The 16,565-nt window shown below is 38.3% G+C and overlaps 1 protein-coding gene across 1 annotated transcript; it reads left to right on the forward strand.

The window, feature by feature from the left end:
- The first annotated feature begins 4,018 nt into the window (after positions 1–4,018).
- faxdc2 (fatty acid hydroxylase domain containing 2) lies at positions 4,019–15,802 on the forward strand. The gene is made up of 9 exons (XM_047379380.1): positions 4,019–4,135; positions 4,888–4,931; positions 7,098–7,195; positions 8,745–8,848; positions 10,311–10,432; positions 12,407–12,612; positions 12,734–12,839; positions 13,192–13,358; positions 15,133–15,802. The coding sequence occupies exons 1-9, from the start codon at positions 4,114–4,116 to the stop codon at positions 15,287–15,289; spliced, it is 1,026 nt and encodes a 341-aa protein (XP_047235336.1). The 5' UTR covers positions 4,019–4,113; the 3' UTR covers positions 15,290–15,802.
- Positions 15,803–16,565: the final 763 nt, after the last annotated feature.

Here is a 16,565-nt window from a genome sequence, read left to right on the forward strand (position 1 = left end):
TTGTTCGGACCGACTGACCTTCATTTCTTAAAGTAATGATGGCCACTTGTTTTTCTTTACTTAGCTGCTTTTTTCTTGCCATAATACAAATTCTAACAGTCTATTCAGTAGGACTATCAGCTGTGTACTGTATCCACCTCCTGCATAACACAACTGATGGTCCCAACCCCATTTATAAGGCTTGAAATCCCACTTATTAAACCTGACAGGGCACACCTGTGAAGTGAAAACCATTTCAGGTGACTACCTCTTGAAGCTCATCAACAGAATACCAAGAGTGTGCGGAGCAGTAATCAAAGCAAAAGGTGGCTACTTTGAAGAACCTAGAATATAAGACATATTTTCAGTTGTTTCACACGTTTTTGTTCAGTATATAATTCCACAGGATTTAATTCATAGTTTTGATGCCTTTAGTGTGAAGCTACAATATTCATAGTCATGAAAATAAAGAAAACTCTTTGAATGAGAAGGTGTGTCCAAACGTTTGGTCTGTACTGTATATCAGTTGTTCTGGTTTGAGTGGTTTATTGCAAACATAAGCTAGTTTATATATTTTAACACACCTAATGTGGAGGGGGGTGAATAATTGTAGGTGCAACTATAAAGCTGATGAGTCATACCTTGAAGATATAGGAAAGTGTTATTCAATGTATTTGGGACAGAGCAATGGCATGGCTTAATGCATTGGAAGAGGCTCATTATGACTACTTTGAAAAGCAGGTATCTGCAGTAAAACGGGCAAGACAAAGGCCGTAAGGTGGTGAGCTGTGTGCTAGGAATGACACATGGGTTCTAAGTGGATGTAGGATTATATCAGATATCAACTCTGAACCCCATCTTTTTGCTGTTGTGTTTAAAAGGTTGGCAGATGACCTCATGCAAGAGTCCCCATGGGATATATTGTTCACAGATGAACAATATATCCGGGTGAGATGGCAGAAGGTGGAAGAGAACCTAAAGAGGTGAAGATATAAGAAAAAGAAATTGGGAGAAAGGAGGCAAAATACGTGTCAATAAGAGGGAGACAGATTATGCAAGAATTTCAAGTAAAATGCTATAGTTGCCACTTCATAAAGAGGACTGCAACTTTGTCACACTTAAATGTTTCGGGTTGTCTAACAAATTTTATTATTAGTGAATAGAAAAAGCTTTCCAAACCAACCTTACCAATGTAAAAAAGTAATTTTCCCCACCTATGTAGTTTAGAGGGCAGTTGTTGAACCAGTGGTGGAAACGACCAGAATCCAGTGTTTGCAATAACTGCCAGTCAATCTTTTGCATCACCAAACAGACATTGTGGCCCACTTTTTTAGAACTATTTTTTTCAGTCACACTATAAGGTTTTTGAGTTTCAACAGCCTGTTTGAGGTCATTCCAGAGCCTTTCAACAGGATTTTAGTCTGAACTTTGTCTAGGCTTAGCCAAAACCTTCATGTTGTTAATTTTTGGGTCATTCCAAAGTTAACTTGGTCGTGTGTTTTGGATTTTGTGATAGCAGGGGGTGAAGAGGACTGGTAAACACACTTAAAGTATCACTTCAGTCAGAGAGAATGAGCTCACGTGGTTACTCTTTCATTATACAGGTGCCACTTGTAAAGCACGAGAGAATAAATGATTTCATAAATGTTTTGACTGTGCAGTAATATAAAAACGTACTCATGAAAATCCATTCTGTTGCGATAAGATGAGATTAATGCTTAAATAGTTTAAAATGTTTAAAAACATTGTTCTGGATGATGTCTGAGCTACAATTTCCAGACTTGTTATGTCAACAGATGAAGAGTGTACATTGATTATGACTGATAATAGAGTCACGTGTATTAGCAGCAGCAGACAGGCTTGAAGTTCAGCTCATTTAGGGAGGGTCAGCTGATAGCTGAATATGTTAAGACATACAATGGAAAAGTTAATGTCTCAGGCATCAACTCTCTTATTGTGGAAAGCTGCAGCATGCATGATAATTCTGATAAATACTTTAAAGCTTTAGGTTGGACCATTTAAGATAAAATCACAAGACCTGTTGGGGACTCACAAAAATACAACTTCCAAGAAACGTTTCATCTAATAGACATAGACAAGACAATGTTGAAAGAACATGAAAATATGAGCGAAGGTAAAAAATGAAAAGATGTCCTCAAAATGATTTTTAATGATATCTATATATGTGGTTGAAAGGTGAATGGGATCGATCACATCAGTTAATCAAAGCTGACGGTATTTGTTTGGGATAAATTTGGATGTATGAGCTTAAAAAGTTTAACTTTCTACATATTTTTCTGGACTTAACAAATACAAGGACTGGTCAAGCCTAAATAGATATGAAAGATAAGATGTTCATAGACGTCCAGTGTTTGGAGGGCAGGTGCTTTCCAATCTTCAGGGTTCTTTATCTTTACGGTGTGGAAATATAAATGCCTTATTATTGGTAGCTAAGACTAAGATATATTTGGGACTTTGTTGTTTATAGATTGATTTTTATTAGGAGTTTTAGTTATGCTTTTGATAGTTAGAAAAAAACCTTAACAGTAGCCTCTAGTATTATAACACAATGAGTGTTTATTATTCAAGGTTAAAGCTTGCAGGTGTTTTCTGTCTGTATCGTGAGAAGCCGGCAGTATATTGGGGAGGCATGGTTCTCCTCTCTGTGCTAACCGAACCTTCTGATAACTATTCCACCCCGAAATGTCCTGAAGATGTATGGGAATCAATTCTTTATTAAATGATGAAATGTATCTCTGTTTTTATTATCCTGTTGCTGGGGAGACATCCACAGATAGAATGATTGTGTATCTAACTGAAAAAAGGTGCTGCACAACAACGTGGGGTATAAAATGTAATGTAACGCAGCCCCCAGTGAGACGACACACAGACGTTTCCAGGTACCAGTGTAAGTGTGATGTCTCCTCCTCTGAATTCAGACTGGTTTTAATAAACTTGTGGAAACGTACAACTGATCTCTGACTGAGGATTGTCCTTTGGGGTGCCAAATAAAAAGAGTCGATGAGAGGTGAGGAGTAATGTAAGAGTTAACGGACGGCCAGTAAAGTTTTCCTATCTCAACAACGGTTGAAAATATCATTTGTTTAATTTGTGACAACATAAAATAGAGAGAGTGATTTCTTTCAGGCTGGCTAATCTCTCAACTCTCGTCTAAAGTTTATAGGCACCCACAGGCAATTTTAATTCAATATTATTAAACTAAAAAACAAGCAACATAACATACAATAGGGAGTACAAGTATTTGATACACTGCCGATTTTGCAGGTTTTCCTACTTGCAAAGCATGTAGAAGTCTTTAATTAATTAGCATTTTATTGCATGACATCAGTATTTGATCACCTAACAACCAGTAAGAGTCCCAGCTCTCACAGGCCTGTTAGTTCTTCTTTAAGAAGCCATCCTGTTCTCCACTCCTTACCTGTATTAACTGCACCTGTTTGAACTCGTTCTCTGTATAAAAGACACCTGTCCACACACTCAATCAAACAAACTCCAACCTCTCTACAATGGACAAGACCAGAGAGCTGTGTGAGGACATCAGGGATAAATAAGACCTAGACAAGGCTGGGATGGTCTACAGAAAAATAGCCAAGCAGTTTGGTGAGAAGGCAGCAATTGTTGCCGCAATTATAAGAAAATGGTAGAAGTTCAAGATGATGGTCAATCTCCCTCAGTCTGGGGCTTATTTATTAAAGAAAGCTAAAAATAAAAATAAGAGACTATTAATTTGTTTGTAGAGTCAGCAGAGGATCAAATAATAATTTCCCTTACTATAATTCTTGTAGCGGTGGTTTAAGTGTGTAACTTGGCATTAATTAAAAATATCAACCTATCCCAGTGTACTATCATGTACTTTTATCCCTACATATGTTGCAATCATTTTTAGAAAGTAAGCAGTTTCCAAGCTGAGTTTCAACCTTCACCTTAATGCATCACGTGGTCCTGCAGGAAAACACAGCGGTCGAGACGGGAAACTAATTTCCGGGTTTTGTCTGTGTCAGCTGACCAGGAAGACGCCAATCAGGAGCGTCCATTAGATGTAAATAAGCTGCGGCAGTGAACTCATGTAGCAGCTGGCTGCAGGAGGAACAGAGAGGAAAACTGGAGCGAAACATGGTGGAGACGGCTGACAGTGGTGAGTTGGTGTTTCATCTGGCAGTCACGATAGGGATAATGTCTGTCTGACAATTATTTTATGAAAAGTTTTTATAGTTTTACACCAAACGATGAACAGGTAAATCCACCATCTTTTTAATAGATTTGTTGATAATGATAATATTAATAATGTGTTGCTTTTTGCTTTTGTGTCTTATTTTTTATGAAAAGAAAAATGGAGTGAACATGGTGTGTTGATGCCCTGAAAATTCTAATGGAAAAGCACAATCACTGTAAAGATGGATTATAACAGGATCATGTGTAATCCTGCAGCCCTGATTTTCTTTTTTCTTTTTTTTTTTCAGGCTACGCAACACTTAGATGATTATTGTACCATGGAAAGATAAAGAAAGATGGTTCAAGATATTAAAATGATAAAATTACAGCGCTGTGATGAGTCATGTTTTTGTGCTAAAATAACAGGTGGTCTTTCAGCATAGCAACCTATTGCAAATGTGTTTTTATTCTCCTAACCTTTACCACCAGAATCAAATCAAAACCATAAACCAAAATATGTTTTTGGGTATTTTAAGTTTAAACTTTAAAAATAACCCTTTAATCTTCTGCTATCAGTTTTGTAGATGCTGCACACCTGTCTTTTTTTTTGGAGGATTTTTATTTTAACATGTGGTAACCCTGTTCCCCACATTCACAGCAGTTGTAAAACTGTCCCAGTTTTGCCTGTAAAAAATAAAAAAATAAATAAAAGATGAACTGTCTCGCTATTTGCAGAGAGGAGGAGAGCTGAGAGGAGCTCAGCAGGCAGCGGCCAACAGGTGAGAGAGAGAGAGCACAACATCTTGTTATCCAAACAAAGCATGGCTCCGTATTAGATTCTCATGGTGTGACAACCTTGAGTAAAAATAGCAAAGTTTCATGGTATTATGGTATTAAAAAATGTTGAATATGTTCACAACATTTTAAAACAGAAAAACAACACTTTTTACACTGCTACTAAATATATTGATAATTACAGTATAATAATTAATTTGATTTGAATGTAGAAGAAGTACACATTTAAATTTAAAAGCACTGATCAAGTGCTTTGACTTTGTGCTTTGTACTGTAAAACTGGGAGTAGAGTTATCTGATAACAGCTGGTTATTTATTATTGCTAGCCTGCAATCTGCTGCTTAACAGACATGCTGATCTTAGCTTTCTAACTGTAGTTTTAAAAACAATAACAGCAATAACAGTAGGCGGCGCTACTGTCGTTTACACAGTATAACTCTGTGTTTGTTTTTTGTAACCAAGAGATATTTCTAAACCACTGAATTTGGCTTTCTTATAAGCATTGATCAAAGATTATAGTAGGTATTCTTTCAGTCAGCTAACTGGCAGTGTGCAGCAACAGATGAGGGAGGGGCGGAGCGGTTATTTTATCCACCCTAAAAAAAAAAACTCACTGATTCCCTTAACTTTTAAATACTTTTCAGCTTCTCACATTGTATAGTTTATACTGTGTACATATGTTTATATTGCTGTTAATCTTTACCTTTGGTGTAGCGATGAACATGTTTGTTGTCTCCTGCACCAATTACCAAACCCCTTATTAATTTAAGAGTTGACTTGGCAAAAATGTAAATTCTCCGATTCAGAGAAACATGACAGAATTTTTATGGTAATTTCTTAAAACCTTTTTAATACCAATAACCGGCCAATCACTAATATAAGTTTGGCATGTTTCTTTTTTTTTTTTTTTTAAACGATATGTCAGTATTTAAGAAATTTAATAAAGATGGCAGTAGTCCGTAGCTGTGTGTTTTAGTTTTACTATCATTGTTAACCACGACACAGGACTGTATTTGATGCATATTATGTAATAAATATGCAGTTTCCACATGCAAGAATGTTAATTAGAAAACAATTATTCAACTTGCTAGTTAGAAAGCAGGCAGACTGACAGGTGAACAAATGGGTGAGCCATGATCCTTGCAGGTGCAGACCTTCGTCTCTTGTTTGCTTTCTTTTCTTGCCTTCTGTTGAGATTTGTTACAGCACGGATCTGTAGTTTGTTGGGAATAATGTTGGGAAGATTGTTGTTGTTTGCATGGCTTTAAAAAGCAATCAGTAACCTGTTGCATCTTAAGTGTCGTCATGTTTCTGCTTCCTCAGCATTTGAAAATCTTTCTGAAAAAACATAATTTGCACCTAAATAGTGGGTAGATTACCTAAAAGTCTTATTCTTGTCATCACAACCCACTGTTTATTACACACAGTATATATGTGTTTTTAATGTTCTTGTTACAAAAATGTCCACCTTACTTTGTTTTTTTAAACTGCATCTCTATTTGGACCAGTTATATTTGCCAACAGGCTCAGCTTGAGACAAAAGCTCAGGATGACTTTTACTTTGTACAGATGAGTTCATGCAGTAATTTGTTGAAAATTTACATCTATAAAAAGTGATCTCAGTAGTCTCTCTAAAAAGAAGTGGAAAATCAGAAACTCGAGTCCTGAGGCCCTCCTAAAAGTTGGGTAACATTGTTCTCACAGTTGCCATGGTTACTGTGAAGGTGGCCTGGGTAAAAGCTGGCCTTTTCTGAAGAATGTGACTTGAATGCTTTGCTTTAATTCCCGCTGATTGGACTTATCCTGTTTCTCAGTGGAAAATGTAACTCTGCATGGATATCAATATTCAGTTCAACAATGGATTAAAACTGGAGTTATAATTCAAATCAGTAGCATCTTATGTGTGCTGCTGTTTTCATCATTAAGAATATTTTGGCTTTGCTTTTCCCCATTATTGTGCATGACCTAAATGCAGAAATACTTGTGTTAAATACTTGTGAAAACATGTGACCTCTGTAGAAACTACTTGCAGTCTTACAGTTGTTTTGTTTCATAATTTTGTTAGTTTTCTAAATTCTGATACAGCCAAAAATCACCAGATTCTCCTGTACAGAAGCATCGTTCCCACTGTTTGTTGTCTTTTTCCCCAGGAGGGCACCGGAGGACTGTGGGATTCTGTGAAGAAAGCTGCTTTTGTCATCGGATCCGGAATATTATTCTTGGCTGCCTTCGGCAACTCCCTGACATGGTACAAACATCACAAAACATGAGCAGCAACATGGGGGCAAAATCATACATGCACAAAAAAAGGATAAAATGTCAGGAAGTAAACAATAACAGAAATGAAATGGCTGGTAGCGGTCGGGGCAGGACTGGAAAGACCAGAACAGGCCAGGCCTGAGCCCAGTGCATGATGGGTTAGAAGTGGAAAGCATTGGGTTGGTCAAGACAAAGAAACGGGTGTGACATGGTATTACCCAGACTACTACATGATTCTACATAACAACAAGAAAGGGAGATTAGATTAGAAGCAAATAAAGTAAATGGTGAGATAAAAACTATAAATTAGAGGCTGAAATCCATATGATAAAACTCGGATAAAAATATAGGTATAATTCCCCATTAACGTAGGAATATTTTTTAGTTAGCAAGGGAATATTTTATTGTAAGCATTAAAATCTCATGCTGGCGATCAGTGTATAAAATAGGAGGTCAAACTAAATTTCTTTCTATGTATTTTAGTGTTATTAGTTCAACTTGCTCTTTATCATTATGTCATTAGTGATAGATATGCCATTGTAAAAATAATTAAACAACTTAAATATTTGGGTTTATAGGTTTTTTTTTGTGTTTTTTTTTATAATATCAGTTTCCTGTCTTCAGTAAATAAATCAAAGCTATAAAAATGGTACCAGCTAAATGCAGAACTCAAAGCTTTTGGCATCATAATGGTAATTAATTCATTTCATAGGGACAAGAGAGGGAAATTAGCCAGAGGCTAAAATCTTTACTGCCCCTATTATAATAATTGAAAATGTAGATATACTGTGGTAGCGGTGCAATATCTAGTTATTAGCATTTAACTGTAATTTTTACTGTAAACACTGAATGAAGGGAGCTTCCAGGTCCTACTTGTAGTAGATAAAGGATATAGCAACCTTGACTGAAATAAAACTAAATCGACTCAAACCAAACATCCCCACATTGTTCTTGTTTATGAACATGCTAGTGTTGAAACTGTAGCCCTTCTAGCCACAGTAAGGAGGTAATACATCAGAAGTTGTTTACATCCATTTAGTGCTTTATTTTATTTGTTCATTTTTTCGGAGGATAATTATTGTGTGTTTTGTAGTTTTCTGGACTTGTTCTGTGGATTTTGGTTTAACTTGACCAACATTAGACACTGCAATCAGAATAGTTTAATGCTGCCAATATTTAAGGCTTTGTCGGGTTTGTGTATTGCTAAATCAGCGAAGTGACATTTCACATCTCTAGAGACAGTTTAAGCATCTGGAGATCAGGTCGTTCAGGTTTCCTCCTTCGTCCGCTGCCCGATCCTCTTTGCCCAGTCCCTCATGGTTCCCCCTGCAGGTGGTGGGCCCCCTGGGGAATGGCCTCGCGTCTCTCTATTCGGGCTTGTCCAACATCATTCGAGCACTCAAACCCCTCCACCACGTTAAGGTGGCGGTTCAAGGAGTGGCTGATTTTATGCTTTTTTTTTTTTTCATTAAGAAAACAGAACAAACATGACCATCCAAGAAATGTAGTTCTCAACTTAGACTGACTTCTTCCAACAGGCACCTTCAGAAATTCTGGGGAGCTTCAGGAGACTTCTGGCAGAACATGTGGACCAAGGTGTACCTGGCATTTGAAGGTCATGATGCTGCTTTGTTCTTTCTGGGTAAGAAATTAAGATTTTATTGATTCATTTATTTGCCATTTTGGTAGGGATGCACAGATATGAAAATATACACCGATATTGATAGCCGATATTTATATTGCAGTTATGGGTGATGACTGATATTTAATACTCATTATATATTTTTTCCCTACCCTTTTGACACTATTGGAAGAAAAACCACACTGCTGACATTGCTTCTCTGCTTCAGTTAAACAATCCAGCACTGCATCAGTATCACTGTCACATGACCAAACGGATACCACATGACCAACGCCCTCCCCTCGCTCTGCCAAAACAAATACACTAACGCAACAAGATGGACATAAACATCGGTTATTGTCATCCGCCCAGTTACACTTATCGGGCCGATACCCATATGTTAAAGAATGATTGGCCGATACAAGTGTTTATGGAAATGTATTGTGCATCCCTACTTTTGGAAGTATTGTCGTTTCACTAAAACAGAGGCAGAAGATAACTGTCAAAGTAACTTCTTGGGGAAAGCCAGGCTGCACCTAGCAGAACTCGTCATTGTTCTGAAATGAGAAGTGTTGACTGTGTTTATAAAGTCAAGATCGGACTCACCGATCTGCCTCTAAGATCACATGTTAACTGGCCATTTTTGTATCTTCACATACTTTGTGTTGGTGTGAAACCTTCAGATGTGGCTGTCTTCATTGATCTGTGTTGACTTTGTCTGAATCAGGTTTAGAAATAATGGGAAGAAAATGTATTAAACACATAGTTAAATCCCATGAGATGTAAACAAGGGTTTGTTTAGGGAATGATGAGGCTGCAAAGAAGGCCTCCTGTGTTTGATACCGAGCAGAAAAGGGAAGTTCTGGTCAGTTATGACCTCTGGTGTTGACTCCCTCTGGTAAATGTCACTGTAGTGTCATGAACTGGTTTGCTCTGAATACAGATATTATCTGTGCCAGAGATGAGCTCCAAACCTAACGCACTATAAGGAAAACGCTTCATATTTGTTGTGGGAAGTTTGAATGTGTCTCTTTTTGCATGGAAAAACTACATAATGGTCTTCCATGTTATATTTCTAAACTAAACCAGCCGTACGTTATCCAGCTTGGAGAACATTTTCACAGAACAATTCCTGTAACAAGCTTTATTGGTTGATACTGATAACTTATTTTGATGTGACCTAAAGTGTTTTTTTGTTTTTTCCCAAATGGTTTAAATCAAATGGACCATAACTAAAATATTCTGTTCCAGGTTGAACTGATAAGTCCCTGAAGATGGACTAGATTTTCCAAATAATTGAAGGACAACGGGCGTTTCCCTCTTGGTTCCTTTTTTGTTTTGGTTCCTAGAAAGCGTTAATGAACCCAGGGGGACTATCTAGTTTCCGGTTATTCTATGAACTGTGTTCTCCATGACCAGGAGAAATCTGTATTGACATATTTAACAGGAATTTCCATCATCACTCTTGTTTTATGCCCTACAGGAACCATGTTGGTTCCAACTTCAGCGTTCTGGGTTTTAAACGGTCTCCTGCTGTTGGTGGACACCTCTGGTAAACCATCTTTCATCACTCGTTACCGCATCCAGGAGGACAAGAATAGTCCAGTAGGTTCCTCTCTCTTTATGAACACTGTCTCCTTTTAATGTACTTCTCCAATAAACAAGGAATATTGACAGAGGAAAGTGCAGCAGCTTCCTGGAGCAACTAATCCTAATAAATTGTTCTGATTATACTGGTACTGACGGGTCACATCTGTGCCTTAGCAGATGCAGATATGATGTACCGGTGTGTCTGGGCAAAGTACGCTGACTATGTTTGATTAACAGATGTTGTTGCACACCACAGAGATAAACTGTGACATTACTGATTACTTATCAGAGATTATAAACAGGAACACGGTGCACAGGTTAAGGTGATTCATCAATGCTATGAAAGTATTTCTCTTCATGACCCATCAGTTCCTTCAGATTTGCCGACATTCAGTTCTGCACGGTTCTCTTAAGGTACTACAGTATTTAGAATAGTCTGGACTTTGACTGGGCCATTGCAACACTTTGATTGTGATTACTAAATCAAAGTGTGCTTTATAATTACTTAAACACATGGTGCCCAATGTGTGGCCCAGGGGCCGTTTGCGGCCTTTGGAATGTTTTTGTGCAGCCCCTGACTGCAATTTAAAATACCTTTTTGTTTGTTTAGAATAATGCAAAAGTGCAAAAATGTCTTGGATCGCAAAAATCAGACTTTGTTTCTTTAAAATATGTCTTGTTTAGTTTATTAATCAGCAGGATAAAGTAAATCATTTGAAATAACATGACTTCATTTAAAAAATGTGATGTTTCATATTCCATGAACATTTGGAGGTTGAACATTTTATCCCACAAAGACTTATTATTTGCTAATACTAACCCCCAAAAGTATCATTATTATTTTTATCACTGCTGCATGGTACATTCAGCTACGTTTAAAGAAAAACAACCCTCTGGTCTTAATAAGGAACAACATTTTGTTTTGATCTTTTCTTTGATATTTCTCATGTCATTATCATTATGTAGGCTGTGCTACATAATGATAATGATATTTCTCATGTCATTATCATTATGTAGGCTGTGCTACATAATGATAATGATATTTCTCATGTCATTATCATTATGTAGGCTGTGCTACATAATGATAATGATATTTCTCATGTCATTATCATTATGTAGGCTGTGCTACATAATGATATTTCTCATGTCATTATCATTATGTAGGCTGTGCTACATAATGATAATGATATTTCTCATGTCATTATCATTATGTAGGCTGTGCTACATAATGATAATGATATTTCTCATGTCATTATCATTATGTAGGCTGTGCTACATAATGATAATGATATTTCTCATGTCATTATCATTATGTAGGCTGTGCTACATAATGATAATGATATTTCTCATGTCATTATCATTATGTAGGCTGTGCTACATAATGATAATGACATTTCTCATGTCATTATCATTATGTAGGCTGTGCTACATAATGATAATGATATTTCTCATGTCATTATCATTATGTAGGCTGTGCTACATAATGATAATGATATTTCTCATGTCATTATCATTATGTAGGCTGTGCTACATACAATCTGGTGTTGAAATCTCACACTCTGTGATGCGCTGAGATTGTTTTTATTACTCATCATTCATGAGATGAGCTTAAAACGACCCGTTTCATGTTCATTGGACCCGGGATGGACCTCATCTTCCCCGTCTGTCAGAATGGTCCCAAACCCACATGCCTACAATAATAAACCACTTCAACACAAACTTTGATCTAAATCAGAACAAAGTTGGTCTGTGTTGACGATGGATGTACACCGTTCTCATATAAACACACAGGAGGCTCCATGGGTTCTAGCCGACCAGTAGTTTAATGTGCTACACAAACCAGTTCGTCTATTTTGTAAAGGGACTAAAACAGTCCCCGAGTGTCTAACATTAAATTGAAATATGAGTTTTCAATTTGATGTAAATGAAATGCAGCTGCTGGTGTATTTTCAGAGAAGATGTCTGGTTCTGACCCATCTCTTCTTGCAGGTCGATCCTACGAAGCTGAGACAGGCGGTGAAGACCGTGCTCTTCAACCAGGTATTCATCTCTGTACCCATGGTGGTGGGCATTTACTTCCTGATGAGCTGGAGAGGCGACGCCTGCGGCCCAGAGCTACCTACCTTCCACTGGGCCCTCATGGAGCTGGCGGTTTTCTCCATCTTGGAGGAAATTCTGTTTTACTACACGCACAGGCAGGGAGCCTTCAGTTTATGCTGCCAAACAGCTGAAATGATCAGGCTTGGTTTGTGAGATCATGATGAACCATCCCGTGGATTTTTCATGCTGGTATATGCCTTTTATTTTTTTCCCCAGGTTGTTCCACCATCCCAGCCTCTACAAGCATTTCCACAAACAGCACCATGAGTGGACTGCTCCCATCGGAGTCGTCTCCATCTACGCTCATCCTCTGGAGCACGTGGTAAAGCCTCCCTTCTCTCCTCTCGACTAATGGCTGTAGTTGTCAGTATAACGTTGTTTTAGTGCAACAGAAAGCACATGTTGCCAAGATGTTGCTGTATTCTTGGTCCTGATCCACGGTTCTTCAGGCTAGAAATCAGAGGTGGTGGTTTAAATTCCATGTTAAAGTTTATGCTAACAGGAACTGCCAAACTTTAATAAAATATTTTCAGTCATCAATCAGCCGAAATCTTACATGCATGAAACAAACCATCATACTTTCTTGAGCTGTTACAGACAAATCATGTGGTGGGAATAAAATCATGCTCAGAAGCTGCTTTCAGCATTTCTCGCTGAACTTTTTTTGTTGTCAGATCTCCAACATGCTGCCTGTGGTAATCGGGCCAGTGATTCTGGGCTCACACATCACCACCACCTCCATGTGGTACTGTGTGGCTCTGGTCAGCACCACCATCTCCCACTGCGGCTACCACCTCCCCTTCCTGCCCTCGCCCGAGTTCCACGACTTCCACCACCTCCGGTGAGTTTTTACTCCAACATTTCAAGCCAAGTTGTAAAATATGTAAAATAATGACTAGATAGAAGTTGATGCGATTTAAAATGACAATTTTTCCCTCCGACCCGGATAATCTATCGCTGATTGTTTGCTTTGTTTCCCTTCAGCTTTTTTGGGACTGGTTAGTGTTAATTATTAAAGATGATTGATGAGAAGCCTGCTTTTGCTGACAAAGAACAGACATTTTCAACACCAGAAGACACAGTGGCCTAACCAAGTCAATTGTTAAATGACCTTTTGTCCCTTTTTTTTAAACCAGGGTGGACGTGTTAAGGGACTGAAAGAACAAAAAACAAGAAGAATGACAAACTAAAGCTATGAGGAAAAATGGTTGACATTTACATCAAAAATCTAATCAGTTTTGGAGTTCAACTCGTTTTTTTATAGATTAGCTTAAGATCAGTCAATTCAACATTTGAATTATGCAAACGGTTAACTTTAAGTGATTTTTCTCTTTGATTTTACACTAAATTTAAATGTTTTATCTTTGGTTTTACACACCAGTTTTAACATTACACCCTTCAGTATTTTGGTTTTTGATGTACTAACTCAGACAAGGGACCACTTACTACTTAATTTGTCTCTAGAGAACTTATAAATTAGGTTGAACTGGACCTGTGGTTCTGAAACTGAAACATTTTTTATTTTTTTTGACTTTTCCAACAAGGAAGATCATATCCTTGAGTTCTAAGTTTGAGAATAGAGCTGATCCAAGTTGGTCCAGCTGCCAGAAAACCAGTATGACCAGTGATCCACTACACAACAGAAATCTAAAGCCAGTTTCAGGATTGGGTCATTATTTATGAAACCTGCAGATAAGACTTGACTACTATTCTATCGATTCAGAGATGATACTTTTACTCAAACACGCTGAATTTTCTAATAATCATCTTTATTGGTCATAACAATGAAATTTGTCTTCTGCATTTAACCCTAACCCTTACAGGGAGCAGTGGGCTGCCATTGTGTGGCGCCCAGGGAGCATTCTGGGGCTGAGGCTCAGGGACCCAGATTGGTAATCTGTGGGATATGAACCTGGCCCCTTGTGTCCCCTCTGGAACACAAACCTCCTGTTCTAACCACTAGGCCACCACTCCCCCCCCCCCAAAAAAAATGCTGAATCTGGAAAAGTTTGATTTGTAATAAAAACTGTTAAACTGCATAGAAATCCAGAATAATAGAAATGCATTGCTGTAGTCATCTTTTAATGTCATCTTCTGACTGGAAGTAATATTAACATGTTGGAGCAGCCTAGCCACAGTCCAGACTTGAATTTTTAGAATGAGTGAAAGATTAGGATGATGGGACAGAGGCTTTCCATAGTTTTATCTTTGGAAAGATGTCTATCTAGTTTCCTAAAAGAATCTCCTCTCAATCTGCCAGGGGTATGAATAATTCTGGACATTTAGGTATTTTTAGATTTGAAGCGTGGAGCTGCTGAAGCTCACAGAACATGGAGAGGGCATCATGATGATTGAAAGGAGGTAAAATGTGGATTAACTGCGATAGATGAGGTTGGTTTCAATGTTCAACAATATCATGAAGCCCGTCTCTGCACACAGAATCCTCTCCTTTTAGGCGCTCTGTCATTTTACTGAACCCAACTAGGTTCTGTTAATATGTACCATTTATCTCATGATTAATCACAAAAGGCTTTCTAACAGGGGTGTGAGGACTTTTTAAATCTAAACGTGGCTTTCAGTCATCAAATTCAGCCTGACGTCTCTCCTGGTTCCAGGTTCAACCAGTGCTACGGGGTTTTCGGCATTCTGGATCGGCTCCACAGCACCGACTCAAAGTTCAGGCAGACGAAGCAGTACGAACGGCACACCCTGCTCACCAGCCTCACCCCTCTGACCCAGAGCATCCCCGACACGCCCAAGAAGGGCCAGTGACAACCTGCAGCTTCGGAGCTTTAAGTTCTCAATCAGCTCTGGTCATTTTTATCCCGTCCTAATCAGTGTTGAAGCCTGGGGAACCGGATCTCTGTGGTCACACCATAATTACAACTTCACCACAGCCTGGCCTTTGATCCGTTAACATGTTAGAACCTAATTATTCATGAAGGAAATGTTCATCTCCTACCTTCCACAGCACCAAGTGATGTAACTCTTATAACAATGAATGTATTATTTTAGTGTTGAACGTTTAATCCAGGGTGATGTATTAATCTTTTCTAGCAGTACTTAAAGCTCCCAAGTCCACGCTCTTCTGATGCGTTTACTTGTAGCTCCGACAGGGGAGACTCAGACCGTGGAGCAGCACGTTCTCGTAGCATTTGGACTCAAATGTTAAATGTCTTTTTCTATTTTCCTAACTGGGGAATATGCATCCATCTAAGGTAGATAAAATGTGGAGAATGTTTCGAGATGACCTTTTAAAGATGAAAATATATTTCAGAAATGTTATTTGTGTGATTCTTTTGCTTTAGATTGTATGATGTTTGCAGGCATGGTTAAAAAATCTGATTCTTTTATGGAGAATAATTCATGCCTTTTATAAGCGCTTGAAGAAACAAATATTTGAAAGAAGAGTCGTTTAAAATAATAGATCAGGAAGCTTAACTCCTGGCACCAGACAGGACTCAGTGGTCTCCTTGTTCAACTCAGGACAAAATAATCCATCCATCCTGGTACTTTCTACAGCATTTCTGTCCAGTCCTAGATGTTTTTCAAAAGCCAGCAAGGACCCCCGTGTCAATATCTGCACATACACCAATATTGAGCAAGCTCTGCACCGGTGTCAGCAGGAATCTTTCGATCTTGGCAAGAGATGGTCCAGGTGCTTGTTGGACACTCGTCAGTCCACTCAATCCTCCTTCACTGCAGCTTTTCTTTAGATGCAACTACAGCTCATTGCATAAGTAATCATAGCGCAACAGATTTTTCACATTGTCATTTTGCAAATGTTATGTCAGCGCAGCACAAAGTAGCACATAATTGTGCAGTGGAAGATACAATGTTTTCAATTTATTCAACCGCCTTTACCATGATACTCCTGAATAAAACCCAGTGCAGCCAATTAGTAAACCTAGTCCCTCTGTCTGCAGTTTAACTTCAGTATAAATCCAAATGTTCTCTGAAGGCCTCCGAGGTTTCAACAACAGTGAACATATGGCATCATGAAGACCAAGGAACAAAGCAGACAGGTGAGGGATAAGGTTAAAGCAGG

The sequence above is a fragment of the Girardinichthys multiradiatus genome, chromosome 11 (genome assembly GCF_021462225.1).
Source record: "Girardinichthys multiradiatus isolate DD_20200921_A chromosome 11, DD_fGirMul_XY1, whole genome shotgun sequence".
Lineage (NCBI taxonomy): Eukaryota > Metazoa > Chordata > Actinopteri > Cyprinodontiformes > Goodeidae > Girardinichthys > Girardinichthys multiradiatus.